The following is a 17,094-nucleotide window of genomic DNA, read 5'->3' on the forward strand; positions in this document are numbered from 1 at the left end:
GCCGAATGGCCTCCTTCTGCACTGTAAATTCTATGATCTATGAATAGATTTTCTGGAAATGGATTTGCCATCTCCCTTTTGTGTTATGTGGCTGCTAATGTCAAGACTGTTCTCACTTCTGCTCTGGTTTTGTTTTCTCAGCTTCAAATCGAGAGGTTGTCACTGTTTGAGCCAGCAGCCAAATATCATGGCGTTCTGCAGGCGACTAACACAATATTCCAAGAGGAGGGTCTACAGGCATTCTGGAAAGGCCACATCCCAGCTCAGCTACTCTCCATCTCCTATGGAGCAGTCCAGGTGTGATGCAAATTTCCATCTCTCTCACAGAACCATTTAAGAGCATCTTAACTTATGGCAAAGTATCACTTTTCTTTCTTTGTGTAATTTTCAAACTTAGTTTACATGTGTATTTTTCAGCTTCCTAAGCTGAGGGTGAGTGCGCTTGAGAATGTAATGGGACCCTAATAGTGCAGTGGATATGTTCATTGGTCAATCATCCAGTAGATGGACGTTCCAATCCCTCCATTGGCAGATTTAGATCACTAGATTTTTAAAGAGACCATTTTATGATTTATTGCAATGCTCTCTGGTGTTAAGTGATAACACTCTCACCTCAGAGTCAGGAGTTCACATGTTTCAACATCACTCCAGGCCCCAAAAGCATTCTCCAGATTAGTACTTTATGCAGTACGAAGAAATGGTAATGTTTTCAGAAGAAATGTTAAACCAAATGTGCAAATTGGCTGCCTTTTACCCACATTACGACAGTTCAGATTAAAATTCCATTAGTTGGCCTATTATTGGCATGCAAAGCACATCGTTTCCATTTTGATTATCTCTTTGTTACTGGGTGAGGTGGTTTCGAGAGGAAGTGGCTGGTGTTTTCTTTGAAGCTGGGGGAGGGGACAGCTGGCTGATGGTGGCTAGGGGTAGGGCTGAGTCCCACTTGCTGGGCGGGGCCAGGAGTAATGGTTATGACAGACAGGGGGGGGGGGGGAGAGGAAGGAAAGAGACCCCCGGGCCACGTGGTGATGTTGAATGTGTGAGGGTTGGGGGGAAACCGGTGAAGCGAGCAAGGGTTTTCTCGTATTTGTAGAGTTTGAAAACCGGCGTGGTGTTGTTGCAAGAGACCCATCTAAGGGTGAAGGGACCAGGTGAGGTTGCAGAAGGGTTGGGCATGTCAGGTTAGGCATTGATAGCAGGGCCGGGGGTAGTGATACTCGTGGGTAAGCGGAGGTTCCAGACAGCAAATGTGGTGGCGTGGGTAGGTATGTAATAGTAACAGGTGCTTTGGAGGGAAGGTTGGTGTTGCTAATTAGTGTATGCACCCCGAATTAGGAAGATGTAGGATTTATAAAGAAGATGTTGGCTGCCATAATCCAAATTGGATTATGGTTAGCACTGCTGCCTCATTGTGTGTGTGTGTGGGGGGGGGGGGGGGGGGGGGAGGGGGCTTCCCCCCTTCCCCCCACAGTCCAAGGATGGGCAGGTTTAGGTAGATTGGCCTGAAAAAAATGAAATGAAAATCGCTTATTGTCACAAGTAGGCTTCCCTAGTCGCCACATACCGGCGCCTGTTCAGGGAGGCTGGTACGGGAATTGAACCGTGCTGCTGGCCTGCCTTGGTCTGCTTTAAAAGTCAGCTATTTAGCCCTGTGCTAAACCAGCCCCTGAGGTGCTCTGATTTAGAAAGATGTGACCTTAATGTCCAAAGGATGAGGTGCGGTTACAGGGATAGGGAGAGGAGTGGGCCTAGGTATGATGCTGTTTCGGAGCATTGGTGCAGACTCATTGCGCCTCCTTCTGCACTGTAGGGATTCTGTGATCTGTTTAGGTCTAAGCCGTGTTCACTCACCACCTGGGGTGTGGTGCAAAGGAGTTGGCTGCGATCATGGGGGAGGGGGTGGGGTGGACCCACGGAAGTTTTGCAGCTGCGCGAGAGGGACTATTCATTCTTTTCATCACCAATATATAATGTGTATTCGAGGAGAGACTTTTCTATTACGGAAAAGGCGCTGTTGGCAGGGCTGAGGAAGACAGAATATTCTGCGATTGTCATCTCGGACCATGCTCCACATTGGGTAGATATAGCCCTCGAGAAGGGGTCGCCACAGAGCTCTGCCTGGAGGCTGGATGTGGGGTTGATGGCAGGCCCAATTCCTGAAAATGGGAAGGGTGATTAAGGACTATGTAGGCTTTAATAGGAACGGAGAGGCGTCGTCGTCGGTGACGTGGGAAGCATTGAAAGCTGTAGTGAGGTGTAAAGTTATGTCGTTTAAGGCTCAAGTGTACAGGGAAATGAGAGGTGCGGCAGCGGTTGGTAGAGGGAACTTTAAAGGTGGATGGTAGGTATGCGGAGGATCAGACACCGGATCTTAGGTTAAGGAGGAAGGAGCAGCAGGCGAGGTTTGAACTTCTGTTTACGGGGAAAGATGATTTGGCAATTAAGCCGCACAAAGTGGGTTGTGTAAGATTATGGAGAGAATGCCAGCTGCATGTTGGTGGGCCAGCACCACTGGCAGGTGGCGGCGAGAGAGATTGTTTGGGTCTGGGACAGGACAGGAGTGTTCGTGGTGTTGGCGAATGAGTCAGATATGATGGAGTTTCTGGGTGATTGGAGTGTCCTGAGGTGGGAGAGGAGGAGAGGGCAGGGTTGAGGAGCCTGTGGGCATGGAGGAAGTGCGGGTGGCATAGGGAAGATGCAGATGGGTATAGAACCAGGACCCGATGGTTTCCTGGGGTAGTTTTATAGGATGTTTCTGGATAGGTTGGTGCCACTGCTCATAGAATCATAGAATTTACAGTGCAGAAGGAGGCCATTCGGCCCATCGAGTCTGCACCGCCTCTTGGAAAGAGCACCCCACCCAAGCCCACACCTCCATGCTATCCCCATTACCCAATAACCCCACCCAACACTAAGGGCAATTTTGGACACTAAGGCCAATTTAGAACGGCCAATCCACCTACCCCGCACATCTTTGGACTGTAGGAGGAAACTGGAGCACCCGGAGGAAACCCACGCACACACAGGGAGAACGTGCAGACTCTGCACAGACAGTGACCCAAGCCGGGAATCGAACCTGGGACCCTGGAGCTGTGAAGCAATTGTGCTAACCACAGTGCTACCGTGCTGCTCCACTGCTGGTGGAGATGTTCGAGGACACGGTAGCGAAGAGGGTACTGCCAGAGACAATGGGACAGGCATCCATCTCTCTTCTACTGAAAAATTATTTTGAGTCGTACAGGCCAATATCATTATTGAATGTGAATGCCAAGATTCTGGCAAAGGTGTTGGTGCTCAGGCTGGAGGAGTGCCTCCCGAAGGTGATTGGGGAAGAGCAGACGGGGTTCGTGAAGGGAAGACAGTTGTCTTCTGAATGTAGTGCTTTCTCCGGCAGAAGGGAAGGAATTCAAGGTGGTGGTGGCGCTGGATGCAGAGAAGATCGTGTGGAGTTGAGCTATTTTTTGCAGTTTTGGAAAGGTTTGGGATTGGTGAGAAACTGTTGTATCAGGACCCGATGGCGAGTGTGCGTAGAAACAAGATTAATTCAGGGCACTTTCCTCTGAACAGGGGAACGATGCAGTGGTTCACCATGACCACGCTTAATGCTTACAATTGAGCCCTTGGCCAATGTGCTGCGGTGTTCGGATAAATGGAGGGAGATAGTGATACTGGTGGGTGGCTAAGAGAGCGTGGGTACAGAAGAGGTTTACCAGACTTGCCTGGTATGGAATTAGCTAGGAGGAGAGGTTGGATAAACGCGGCTTGTTCTCACTGGAACAAGACAGGGGTTGAGGTCCGACCTGATAGTAATCTACAAAATTATGAGGGGCATGGACAGAGTGGATAGTCAAAAACTTTTTCCCAGGGTGGAAGAGTCAATTACTCTGGGAAATAGGTTTAAGGTGCGTAGGGAAGGGTTTGAAGGAGATGTACAAGGGAAGTTTATTTACACAGAGGGTAGCGGATGCCTGAAACAAGCTGTTGGAGGTGGTATTGGAAGCAAGAACGATAGTGACATGTAAGGGGCATCTTGACAAATACATAAATAGGATGGGAATAGAGGGATACGGAACCCGGAAGTGTAGAAAGTTTTAGGTTCGACAGACAACATGGTCGGCACTGGCTTGGAAGGCCGAAGGGCCTGTTCCTTTGCTGTACTTTTCTTTGTTCTGTGAGAAGGGGGGTTGGAGGATAGAGTGTCCCTATACGTTGATGATATGCTGTTGTATATCTCCAATCTGGGCTCGTCAGTGTGGGATATTATGGGATTGCTTCAGAGATTTGGGACCTTTTCAGGCTTCAAGTTAAATTTGGGAAAAGTGACTGTTCTGTGGTATTGTCTCCAGGGGTGGGGGTTGGCATTTTGGGTGGCGACAACCCAATTTAGGTATCTGGGAGTGCCAGTGGCTCAGGGCTCAGGTTCCGCTCTGTAAGTTGAACTTTACACATTTGGTGAGCAGAGGTGGGATAGCCTGCCCCTCTCGTTGTCAGGCCGGGTGCAGGCGGTTAAGATGACTGTTTTTCCACCCTTTTTATTCTTCCAGTGCCTTCTAGTCTTTTTGCCTAAAATGTTTTTCATGGGGTTTAGAGGCTGATTTTGTTGTTTGTGTGGGCAGGTAAGGTAGCAAGGATTAGGAGGACGGTGCTCCAGAGAGGGCAACAGTTGGCTTGGCCCTTCCAAACTGAGCGACGAACGCTGAGAAGGTGCGGGGCAGGCGTAGGGAGATGGATGCTTTGTGGGTGAAGATGGCGGCAGGTTTTTGTAAGGGTTGCAGGCATTGGCAACAGCGCCGCTTCCGTTTGCCCCAGGGAGGTATTCGGAAAGTTCGGTGTTAGTGGCCACACTGAAAATATGGGGGCAGTTTCAGCATGCTTGCCTTCATTGGCCGGGGCATTGACTATAAGAATTGGCAAGTCATGTTGCAGCTGTATAGAACCTTAGTTGGGCCACACTAGGAGTATAGTGTTCAATTCTGGTCGCCACACTACCAGAAGGATGTGGAGGCTTTAGAGAGGGTGCAGAAGAGATTTACCAGGATGTTGACTGGGATGGAGGGCATTAGCTATGAGGAGCGGTTGAATAAACTTGGTTTGTTCTCACTGGAACGACGGAGGTTGGTGGGCGACCTGATAGAGGTCTACAAAATTATGAGGGGCATAGACAGAGTGGATAGTCAGAGGCTTTTCCCCAGGGTAAAGGGGTCAAGTACTAGGGGGCATAGATTTAAGGTGCGAGGGGCAAGGTTTAGAGGAGATGTACGAGGCAAGTTTTTTTACACAGAGGGTAGTGGGTGCCTGGAACATCTTGCCAAATACATGAATAGGATGGGAATAGAGTGATACTGACCCAGGAAGTGCAGAAGATTTTAGTTTAGACGGGCAGCATGGTCGGCACGGGTTTTGAGGGCCGAAGGGCCTGTTCCTGTTCTGTACTTTTCTTTGTTCTTTGTATCTCTTTAAGTTGGGGATGGGGTCGAAGTTGATGCTGATTTGAGGGAATGTTGGATTTGAGCCTGGGAGGATGGATACAAAGGGTGGTGGAAATAAAAGATCTGTTTCTAGAAGGACGGTTTGTGAGTCTGGAGGTGTTGGGGTGAAATTTGGGGTGCCGCGAGAGGAGAATTTCAGGTACATGCGGGTGTGAGATTTTGTGAAAAAAGTCTGTCCGACCTTTCCGGTGGCACCACTCTCCTTGCTGATGGAGGCGGCATGGTCGGTGATGGGGTTGGAGGAGGATGTCATCTCGGCAATTTATGGGAGGGTTTTGGAGGAGGATAGGGCGACTCTGGAGGTGGTTCAGACCAAATGGGAAGAGGAGCAAGAGATGGTGCTGGAGGACGGTTTTTGGTGTGAGGTGCTGCGAGGGTGAATGCCTCAACCTAGAGTGCGAGGCTGGGCTGATGCAGCTAAAGGTAGTACACAGAGCGCATCTGACGAAGTCAAGGGTCAGCCGGTTGTTTGGGGGTGTGGAGGATATTTGGGAGGGGCCCAGCCAATCATGTACACGTGTTCTGGTCCTGGCTGAAGTTGGGGGTCATTCTTCAGCACCATGTCGGCGATTCTGCATGTGAACTTAGAGACGAGTGCCATGGGGGCCGTATTCGGGGTGTCCAACTTGCCAGATTTGCAGACGGAAGCGGGGCAGATGTTTTAGCCTTCGCCTCGTTGATTGCTCGCAGGCGGGTCCTGTTGGGGTGAAGGCCAGCTTCTCTACCCTCAGTGTGGCTGGGCTTTCTAATGGAATTCTTGTATTTGGAGAAATGAAATTTGCTTGGAGGGGCGAGGGGTTCCACAGAGATGTTTTTTAAAATAGATTTAGAATACCCAATTCATTTTTTCTAATTAAGGGGCAATTTAGTGTAGCCAATCCACCTAGCTGCACATCTTTGGGTTGTGGGCGTGAAACCCATGCAAACATGGGGAGAATGTGCAAACTCCACACGAACAGTGACCCAGAGCCGGGATCAAACCTGGGATCTCGGCGCCGTGATGCAGCAGTGCTAGCCACTGTGCCACCGTGCTGCCCTGGGGTTTGTATTGCATTTGGGGGAGCTGGTTGCTGCCAATTGCTAGGGGGTGAGGGGGAAGGTGGGGGGGTGAGCTTTGTTGGTCAGGGGTTGAGGTTTTGTTTTGTTTTGGGTCGATTATATTTTGTAAATGTTATGTGTTTTATATATTAAATTGTTAACGTGAAAATTTGAATGAAACTATTTTTCAATAAAAAATTCTTTGTCAGGTGGCTAATTTATTTGAGCATTTTTTTCTTCACCTTCCAGTTTGTGAGTTTTGAATTTCTAACAAAGTTTGTCCACAATACCGTGCGGTATGACTCAAGGAATCCCACAATGCACTTTGTGTGCGGGGGCCTGGCAGCATGTTCGGCCACGGTTACTGTGCAGCCACTCGACACACTCCGCACCAGATTTGTGGCACAGGGTGAGCCCAAGGTGAGGAAATGGGGTTTTGCGGTAAGATGTGGTGGCGATGGTGCAGGGATAATTGTGATGGTAAATGTGGTGGGGGTAAAAGGCACAGCAATTAAACAAAGGCACCTGTATATTGGAAATGGTGGGTGAAGATCCAATTGGAATTTTGGTCCGAAGCTCCTCAATGGTTAATGTATTGACTTTAACATGAAGGTTGGACATTTGGATGAGGTAATGGCGTAAACAGTTTTTGCACTGTTTGTTTCTGAAATGACGACGACTTCAGGTCTCAGAATTTCAGGTGACGGTGTTTCGATGAGGAAGGTCGTTCATCGCTGTCTGTCCAGAAGTTCAGCCTCTGACTTTGGGTTGGTTAAGAGGGGCTTGGCCACTGTCTCTACTTCTGATCACCCTCCAGTCCTGCTTTCAATTCCCACTTTATCTGGAGTTCAATTCCATGTATTGCTCAGTGTGTGAAGAGAGCTTCCTGATATCAGTATAAAAGCAAATTAGTGCGGATGCTGGAATTTGAAACCATCTCAACAAACTGTCATCTGGACTCGAAACGTTAGCTCTTTTCTCTCCCTACAGATGCTGCCAGACCTGCTGAGATTTTCCAGCATTTTCTCTTTGGTTCCTGATATCAGTTCTGTATTCACTGTTTACCAGCTCACACCTGTGCTGCTTTGTCGAATTCTTTGCAGTGATTACCTCTGTTTATGTTTTCTATCTTGCTTACAGTCCTGCTATCCTCTATAATGTGGCACTTGTGTGTGGGCTGTGTGGGTGAACAGAATTGAGAATTAAGTAAAACCCCTCCCCAGTGGCTGAGAAGCACGTTGATGATATCTAGATTTGAGCATGAGTAATGGGTGTGGAGGGAGTGAAGGTTTCTCTTGCAGTTAGTAGTAAGTGTGCTGCTTTAGAATACTAAAACTCTGGACTGTGATGAGAATAATATATAATTGTTTTACAGTTTTACAAGAGTCTCTGGCACGCAGTGGTCACCATGTACAGAAAGGAAGGACCCCTGTCGTTCTATCGTGGCCTCACTCCCACTGTCTTAGCTGTCTTCCCCTATGCTGGGTTCCAGTTTGCCTTTTATAACATCTTTCAGAGTATCTCTAAATGGGCTGTGACACCAAGGCAGACCAGGATGGGTGAGTAACCAGCAGCAGGAAGAGTGTGTGTATTGACTGGAGCATTGGCGAAATGAGACAGGAGAGTTTCTGTGTAGGGGTGAGTTATGATCTCCTAGTGAGCCATTGGTCCTGGTTATTCATGAAGGCCCCACCTTCTCGATCTTTCCCCTTGCCTGAGGTGTGGTGATCCTCATGCTAAAGTGCCACCAGTCAGCTCTCCCCCTCAAAAGGGGAAAGCAGCCTATGGTCGGTCATCTGAGACCAAGGCGACTTTATTGATCCTGAGTAGTCGAGGGGAGCAGACACCAGGGAAACCATATCACTTGATTCTGACAGGCAGGGTGGCACTTTCCAAAGCTCCCATGGAGGAATTCACGCTCCCTCCCCTCTTTGGAAGTATTACTCTGACCAAGCAGCTGCTCTTCCTCACCATCTCAACAAGCTCACCCTGCTGTCATAGATTATCATAGAATTTACGGTGCCGAAGGAGGCCATTCGGCCCATCGAGTCTGCACCGGCTCTTAGAAAGAGCATCCTACCCAAGGTCAATACCTCCACCCTATCCCCATAACCCTGTCCTGTCCAATCACTGCCCTTGGCCACATTGTTGCTAAGCAGCTGTTGCCATCTGGGATGGCCACTTCCAGAACACAAAATGGACGCTCACAGAGAATGTAGGGAAATGTGGGCAATACTAGACAACAAGCAGGCACAGAGCCTGAATATATATTTGGGAAGCAAATATACCAGACGGAATCGAAACTCTGGGTCGATTAAAATATTGATGGCGCATTTCCGAGGAACAAAGGACTAACACTTAGGTAGTTGATACTGTCGCAGACATCCCGGCGCTAGTACCCCAACCGAAAGACACAAACAAAGCAAGGCCAACGGCCACCTAAGACACGCCCAGCCATCAGGGCACCCACCACTTTATTGGTTAAGATCGATAACAATGATCGAGAAGCTGCCCAATTAATTGGGACCAAGCTTAAGGCCCGCCTAAAAGCCCCTCCAAGTATAAGAAGGAACCTGCACGAGAGATTCGCTCTCTTGGATTTGGCTCTCCAGCGGAGAGACCCATCCACCAGCATCATCAAAAGCAAGTAAGTTCAAGGTCAACGCTCGCTACCAGACGGATGACCTTAGCTGTTCTCCTGTATCTCTTCGAACCCAACAGCCTCAGATTCAAACAACGGCCATTGTTCCTCTGACTAAGTGGGCACCCGAAGTTAAGTATAGGCGTTAGAGATAGTTTAGTTTGTAGTACTGTTGTGCATTGGTAGATCTTACTGTGTGTGTGTAAATAAATAGTATTGACTTTGAACTAACAAACTGGTGTATTGGCTCTTTGATCGGTATTCGGGTTGAACCTTGTGGCGGTATCGAGAGATACCTGACGACTCTGAAAGCATACTCATAATTAGGATTAAGAAAGGCGACTATATTGACCGTCATATTTTTAACCAAATAAATATAGCAACATTACTGCCGACATCTGACGGGACTCGACCTAGAAGTGGCTTCGTCACACCGAGAGAACCCAAATTTGAATTAGAAACCCATTTGGAAAAAGAAAACCACAAGCGTAAGACCAATATCGATCAAACCTCCAAGATTCGGAAGTGTGTTACTTGCATGCGTTCTAACAAGGGATATAAGGTAAACTTGATAGATTTTGTTGCATAAAACTGTTGGGAGTTTTGTAGACCGGAAAATAGCGTAAGCCGTACCATTGTTTGCATCACCGCTTTATTCCCCCCTGTTCCAAATTCGGTAGAAACCCATAGATAGCAGTAGAAATGACAATGAAGGCAATGGAACGCCTTATGAACCCCCAGGAATTCGAGGTCACAGCGACCAGTAGAGCAGGGCAGTGTCCCGTATGGGAAGAGGAAATTAGAAAATATCTCAAATGGAAAGGAAGGCCCCTTTGGAGTGAATTCTGTGCAAACGATGAAACAGGTCCCGGAAGTATAGGGCATACTTGGTGGGAGAACCTGACCGAGATTCATAAGAAAAGCTTAGGGAAAGCTCATAAGCCGATGGCAATGGTGTCCTGCTTGGCACAATTGCGAGGCACAGAGGAGGTCGTGAGGACGCTCCGCAGAGAGATTGAAGAGTGAGATAAGGACAGTGAGGGAGACGTGAGTGAGTACGAAGAAGTTAACAGGCAACTGAGAGAACAGTTAGCGGCGAAGGACAAGGAGATGGCTGATGTCAAACGGGCACACCAATCTTGTCTCGCCCATTTAAGCAGCTTTCAGTCGCAATATGATAAGGCCTGCCAAGACACGCAACGCGCGGTGTTGGTACGAGAAGAAACAGAACACCAAGTCGAGCAATTACAGAACAATGTAACAATTTAAAAGCAGCCCTACGAGCACTCCACAGTTCTACGACGGAACAAAGGCAGAACTCGGTAGATCACGCCAAATGCCGAAAGCAAATTGCAGACCTGCAATCCCTGCTTTCTGTACAAAATGGATTCCAGAATTCATTTGGACTCCAGTTAGACCAAGAAAATGGCCCCGATTGGCAGGAGTTAAATGAGATTGCCCATAGATATGTACATGGAACATGTACTCAGGACAAACCACAGAAAAGAAAAGCACCCCCACCCCCGACTGCACAGGCAGAGCACAATCCCATGAACTCCGTCACCACACAGCGTAGGGCCATAACAGACGGAGACCCCGACTTTATGTACACCATCCCATTAACCGTCACTCAATTAAGGGACGCGTGCGATAACATAACACCGTTCCTACCCACATCGGACCCACACCATTATTTCGCAAGAGTCAAACAACAGGCGACCATGTAAGGCCTGGATGAAAAGGAGCAAGTTATGCTCACAGTTTTGAGCCTCGACTCCTCAGTCGTGGCAGCCCTTCCCGACCCACAAAATGTAGGAGGAGGCACCCTCCAAGAAATGCATGCAGCGATCCTAGATGCGATCGGCTACTATAAGGGAGACCCCGTAGAAGGCTTAAACAAATGTAGGCAGAAAAAGACCGAGCACCCCACAGCGTTTGCTTTCACCTTCCAGGGACAGCAATACACGTGGACGTGCCTACCACAGGGCTTCCACAAATCCCCCTCCATTTTCCACTGACAGCTGGCGAATGGATTAGCCAAATTTTCCCGACCTGATTGCCTTGTCCAGTATGTAGTTGACTTGTTTCTACAGACCGACACTAAGGGAGAGCACATTTCGCTTCTCACCGAATTATTAGGACTCCTCCAACAAATTGGATGTAAAGTGAATCCCAAAAAGGCCCAAATTCTACAGGAAAAAGTAATTTACTTAGGCACAGCAATCGCCCATGGCAAACGCGAGATCGAGCAGAAACGCATCGACTCCATTGTCAAATTACCCTTGCCCCAGAATGTCACAGCCCTCCGGTCATTTCTAGGACTGGTTGGCTACTGTAGGAATCACATCGACGGTTTTGCCACAAAGGCAGCCCCTCTTTCCGAACTCCTAAAGAAACAACAAAGAACAAAGAAATGTACAGCACAGGAACAGGCCCTTCGGCCCTCCAAGCCCGTGCCGACCATGCTGCCCGACTAAACTACAATCTTCTACACTTCCTGGGTCCGTATCCCTCTATTCCCATCCTATTCATGTATTTGTCAAGATGCCCCTTAACTGTCACTATTGTCCCTGCTTCCACCACCTCCTCCGGTAGCGAGTTCCAGGCACCCACTACCCTCTGCGTAAAAAACTTGCCTCGTACAACTACTCTAAACCTTGCCCCTCTCACCTTAAACCTATGCCCCCTAGTAATTGACCCCTCTACCCCGGGGAAAAGCCTCTGACTATCCACTCTGTCTATGCCCCTCATAATTTTGTATACCTCTATCAGGTCTCCCCTCAACCTCCTTCGTTCCAGTGAGAACAAACCGAGTTTATTCAACCGCTCCTCATAGCTAATGCCCTCCATACCAGGCAACATTCTGGTAAATCTCTTCTGCACCCTCTCTAAAGCCTCCACATCCTTCTGGTAATCCCCATGGGAATGGCTTCCACAGCACACGGATGCCATGGATGCATTAAAACGAGCCCTCAGCATTACAGGTCCCAGACCCACTCTCCCCATACGCAATTGAGGTTGCAACCACCGACCAAACCCTTTCGGCCGAGCTCCTCCAAGAAAGACACGATCGTTTAGGCCCTGCAGCATGCGCCTCATGAGTTCTCAATCCAGTAGAGCAAGAATTTTCTGCCTGCGAAAGGCACCTGCTCGCAGATTTTTGGGCTGTTCAATACTTCGCCTACATAACAGGACTCAACCCCGTCACTATTTTAACAGAGCACACCCCAACCCAACTTCTACTAGATGGTAGACTAAAGGACGGCACAGTCAGCCAAATTCACGTCGCCTGATGGACCCTTCTCTTATAAGGACGGAACATTACAGTTAAAAGGACTAAAACACACACTTTCCTCGCAGACAATTTACATTACGCAGGCACCCCACATGAGTGTGAAATACTCACCACCAGGCGCAACACAGGACCCTTTGTACCAAAGTCAGTTCCCCTGAAACCAGGCACTACACCCCAGAGACCCCAGCCCACAGACATAGGCGCACCCCTAAAGATTTATGTGGATGGCTCCTCCACAGTTTTGAACGGTAGAAAGATTACCGGTTGTGGCATATATGTAGAGGACGCGCAGGGTTGCGCGTTAGAGGAGATATCTTTGAAATTGCCTGGACATCTAGGCTCACAGGCAGCAGAACTGTCAGTCGTAGCGTATATCGTAGAGCACCCTGACTCGTTCCCGACCCCAGCCGACATATATTCCGACAGTCTATATGTCTGTAATTGTTTAACAGAATTCCTACCCCTGTGGGAATCTAGAGGTTTTGTTTCCGCAGATGGAAAACCCCGACCCTCAGCCCGATTACTCCAGCATATTCTAAGGACAGCTAAAGATCGGAAATATGGTATTATTAAAGTTCGTAGCCACCATCGTTCTTTCCCCCCCCCCCCCCAAACCCCCGGTGACCCCCCCCCCCCCCGGTAACGTTAAGGCAGACGCCCTAGCAAAGGCAGGTTCCAGACATGTTCACTTTTGGAATCCCCCTGAGAGTGCCCCAGTACACGCGGTCCAGGTGTCATAGACCAACATTCAGGATCTAGCTCAGGCCCAAAAGGAAGACGAAAAGCTCAGGGAAGTTTTAAAAGGCAACTTCCCAGCCCCCTACGAAAAATACAAGAACACTTTGATGACACATGACGGTATAATTTAAAAAAAAAAAGGTATTTATGTAGTCCCCACCCAGGACAGAAACCAAATTATTTGTCAATTCCATGACAATTCCCCTGCAAGAATGGTTTTAAATATGTGTTGGTGGTCACCGACACTTTCACAAAATGGGTGGAAGCTTTTCCATCCAGAACGAACACGGCTAAAGCGACAGCCAAGATCCTAACACAGCACATTTTTACAAGATGGGGACTTACACGCAGCATAGAGTCAGACCAAGGCTCACATTTTACAGGACGAGTGATGAAAAACGTCCTCACAATTTTCGGAATCAGACAAAAATTCCACATTGCGTATCACCCCCAATCAAGCGAAATAGTAGAGAGAATTCATAGAATTTACAGTGCAGAAGGAGGCCATTCGGCCCATCGAGTCTGCACCGGCTCTTGGAAAGAGCACCCTACCCAAGGGCAACACCGCCACCCTATCCCCATAACCCAGCAACCCCACCCAACACTAAGGGCAATTTTGGACACTAAGGGCAATTTCTCATGGCCAATCCACCTAACCTGCACATCTTTGGACTGTGGGAGGAAACCGGAGCACCCGGAGGAAACCCACGCACACACGGGGAGGATGTGCAGACTCCGCACAGACAGTGACCCAAGCCGGAATCGAACCTGGGATCCTGGAGCTGTGAACCAATTGTGCTATCCACAATGCTACCGTGCTGCCCTCTGAATGAATAGGACTCTCAAGGCAACCCTAAGGAAAATGGTGCAACAGCACAATAGCACCTGGGACACAGTTCTCCCTTTGCACTAATGTTCATAAGGAACACTGTATCCGCGTCAACAGGATACACCCCCCCCCCACACCCTCATGACCGGACGACCCATGAAGGGGACAGAATATTTGTTGGGACTCGATTTGGCCAGCCCCACAGTCACCGCCCTCACCCATGAGAAAGCAGTTCAACAGATTCTCTAAGGTAAAAGCAGCCCAGCTCACCGCAGCTGATAGGCTTGGGACACGAAAGAAGCAAAGTAAAGTCTGCTTTGACAAAACAGTACATGCCACATAATTTGTAGTAGGGCAGCAGGTCATGCTCTCCCTATACAACCCATCTCATTCCTCTCCCCCAGAGTTGCAGGACCCTACTCCATTTCTGATAAAATCAGCCCCTCCGTGTATAAGATCACCTATCCCAATGGCAAGTCTGGATGGTTTCACATAAACCAGCTTAAGGCTTATGGCGCACAGAACAACCACTCACACCACATCTCACTTGCAGCAGCAGACGAACACGCCCCGCCCACGGACGACCTATTCATACCCTCCCCCAACCAGTCCAGCCCATCCTCGGACACTACTGCGACTCCACCCCCAGAGGCACGACTTCGCCTCTCCCTTCATTTAACCAGCACCGACAGCGACAGCGATAGCGACAGCCCCAACCCTCCTGCACCAGGCCCCACTCCTGCACCAGGCCCCACTCACCGCGACTTGTTCGACCCCTTTGAGACCACGTACATAAAAGCCCCTGATCCGGACCCATCGCCCGACGACTATGGATTGCCCCCTACCACCTCCAACCTCGACACGAAACATTGGCACCGCGAGAATTCTTATAGACTTATCCGGAATGATGAGATGGACCCCAATTTGCCCCAGGCAGCTTTGGCACAGCTACTCCAGCCACGAGTATGGCAACCAGGAGAAGATGATGACTTAGAGTCTGACTCCCACCTGACGAGCCCCTTTGCGACTCTGTTCGCTATAGAGCAATGAGGTGTCCAGATGATGGTAAAAAGGAACCAAGGGAGATTTACGGTGTCCTTCTGATGGAGCCTGCACGATTTTGTTGTGTTAGTTTGTCACTTTAAATGTTTGTTACTGTAAATGTTAAATGTTGTTTGTTCACCTAAAGTTTATTCATGGCCCCACACCATCACTCTTTTAACGCCCACTGGCAATTAAAGGAACTAATTTGTCGGCAGACAACCAATCATAGCTACTCTTCTGATTTGAAGGTAATCACAAGGCAACATCCACGGCGAACACATTATTTCCATTCTTGTCCGGTCGCTCAGGCAGTGGAGTAACGGCACAGGTCCCCGCCCTGCCTGAGGACCCCCATCTGGTCAGCTACGCTCGGGTAGTGCACTTACAGCACTGGTCTCCGTCCTACCCGGGGACTCCACCCATTCTTGCCCCGCCGCAGCCCATATGCACCCCATTCAGAACCTTTGGTTCAAAACTCTTTTGTTTGCTTTCTGGCGACCCTTAGGTCGCTATCCCCACATGCTATTTACATCCTCAAACACTTGGATGGAACACTTTGCTGCTGGACGGAGCGATTGTCCGCCCAGTCACCGCATCGCTCTCACAGGCTGCGAGACTGCTCGCGCTGTGACAGTATTTTCTTCTCTGATGTCTTGTCCCAAAATATTTTGGTTTTAAAAAAAAAAAAAAAAAAATGAGGGAGTCACAGATGGTGACCAATTATAATGGGCAAATGGTAATAAAAGGACAGACAGACAGACATATGAGATCTTAAGCAAGATAATAACAGATATTATGCTTGTGTCCACAGGAAATTCAGAACAACAGAAGGCACAGGAAGACCAAGAAGGAAAAGAGAACATGAAGACAGACATCATGGTCTACGTTTGGATCTTCGCAGGATCCCTCCAGTTGCGCACGGATGCGACCCCCCTGGCCCCTACCCCACAGGCCGTGAATGTTTCCCATCCCTGCCATACACCACACCCAGAGACAGCCACTGACACACCAACCTGGTGTGACAAATATATCACATGGTATTCCCTGTCCTACATTGTAGAAGCACTGTTAGTCATTGCGATACAGTGCAGTGTCATCCAGACACTGAGACTTAGGAAATGGCGAAGGAAAGCCTCCCGCACTCCGGTATATACCTTCAGACCCCCTATTTTCGGACTTCAGCAAACCCCCCACTCGCTTTTTAAAAATGTTTGTTTGTTATAATAAAATTAAGATGTAAAATTCTGTACTTGATCGCCAAGATGCAGAGACATGTATTGCTGCTGTTGTATAGTTTATACTGTTGTAAAGACTAAGGATAGTTTAGATAAGAATAGTTAGAGGTTCCCGTGTTTTATTTTAATGCATGCCTGAATGTCATAGCGCCCCATAGAATTTTATTATAATGTGTGTATATAAAACAATTTAGTTTTATATAAAACAAAGTTCCAATCCATAGTACAGAGTAGAGTAGCCTGGCCTTGATTGTGGGTGCTCGACTTAGGCAGAGAACAAAGAAGACTCAGTAATATGATCCTTCACGCCTCGCATTGAGGATCACGAGGGACTGTAGCCATCTGGGATGGCCATTTCCAGAACACACAATGGACGCTCACAGAGAATGTAGGGAAATGTGGACAATACTAGACAACAAGCAGGCACAGAGCATTAATGTATATTTGGGAAGTAGTTACCAGACGGAATCGAAACTCTGGGTCGATTAACGTATTGAAGGCCCATCTCCGAGGAACAAAGGACTAACACTCAGGTAGTTGATACTGTCGCAGGCATCCCGGCGCCAGTACCCCAATCAAAAGACACAAATCAAAGCAACACCAACGGCCACAGAAGACACGCCCAGCCATCAGGGCACCCACCACTTTATTGGTTAAGATCGATAACAATGATCGAGAAGCTGCCCAATTAATTGGGACCAAGTTTAAAACCTGCCTAAAAGCGCGCAAAGCCCCTCCAAGTATAAGAAGGAACCCCCCACGAGTGCTTCGCTCTCTTGGAT

The 17,094-nt window shown here is 48.5% G+C and overlaps 1 protein-coding gene across 1 annotated transcript in view; it reads left to right on the forward strand.

Annotated features, from left to right (window-relative positions):
* slc25a19 (solute carrier family 25 member 19) overlaps positions 1-17,094 on the forward strand; it is a 74,866-nt gene that overhangs the window by 22,037 nt on the left and 35,735 nt on the right. The window contains 3 exon segments of the mRNA XM_072482946.1: positions 142-297; positions 6,780-6,950; positions 7,906-8,089. Coding sequence (XP_072339047.1) covers positions 142-297; positions 6,780-6,950; positions 7,906-8,089 — 511 coding nt within the window.

The sequence above is a fragment of the Scyliorhinus torazame genome, chromosome 18 (assembly GCF_047496885.1).
Source record: "Scyliorhinus torazame isolate Kashiwa2021f chromosome 18, sScyTor2.1, whole genome shotgun sequence".
NCBI classification, from domain to species: Eukaryota; Metazoa; Chordata; class Chondrichthyes; order Carcharhiniformes; family Scyliorhinidae; genus Scyliorhinus; species Scyliorhinus torazame.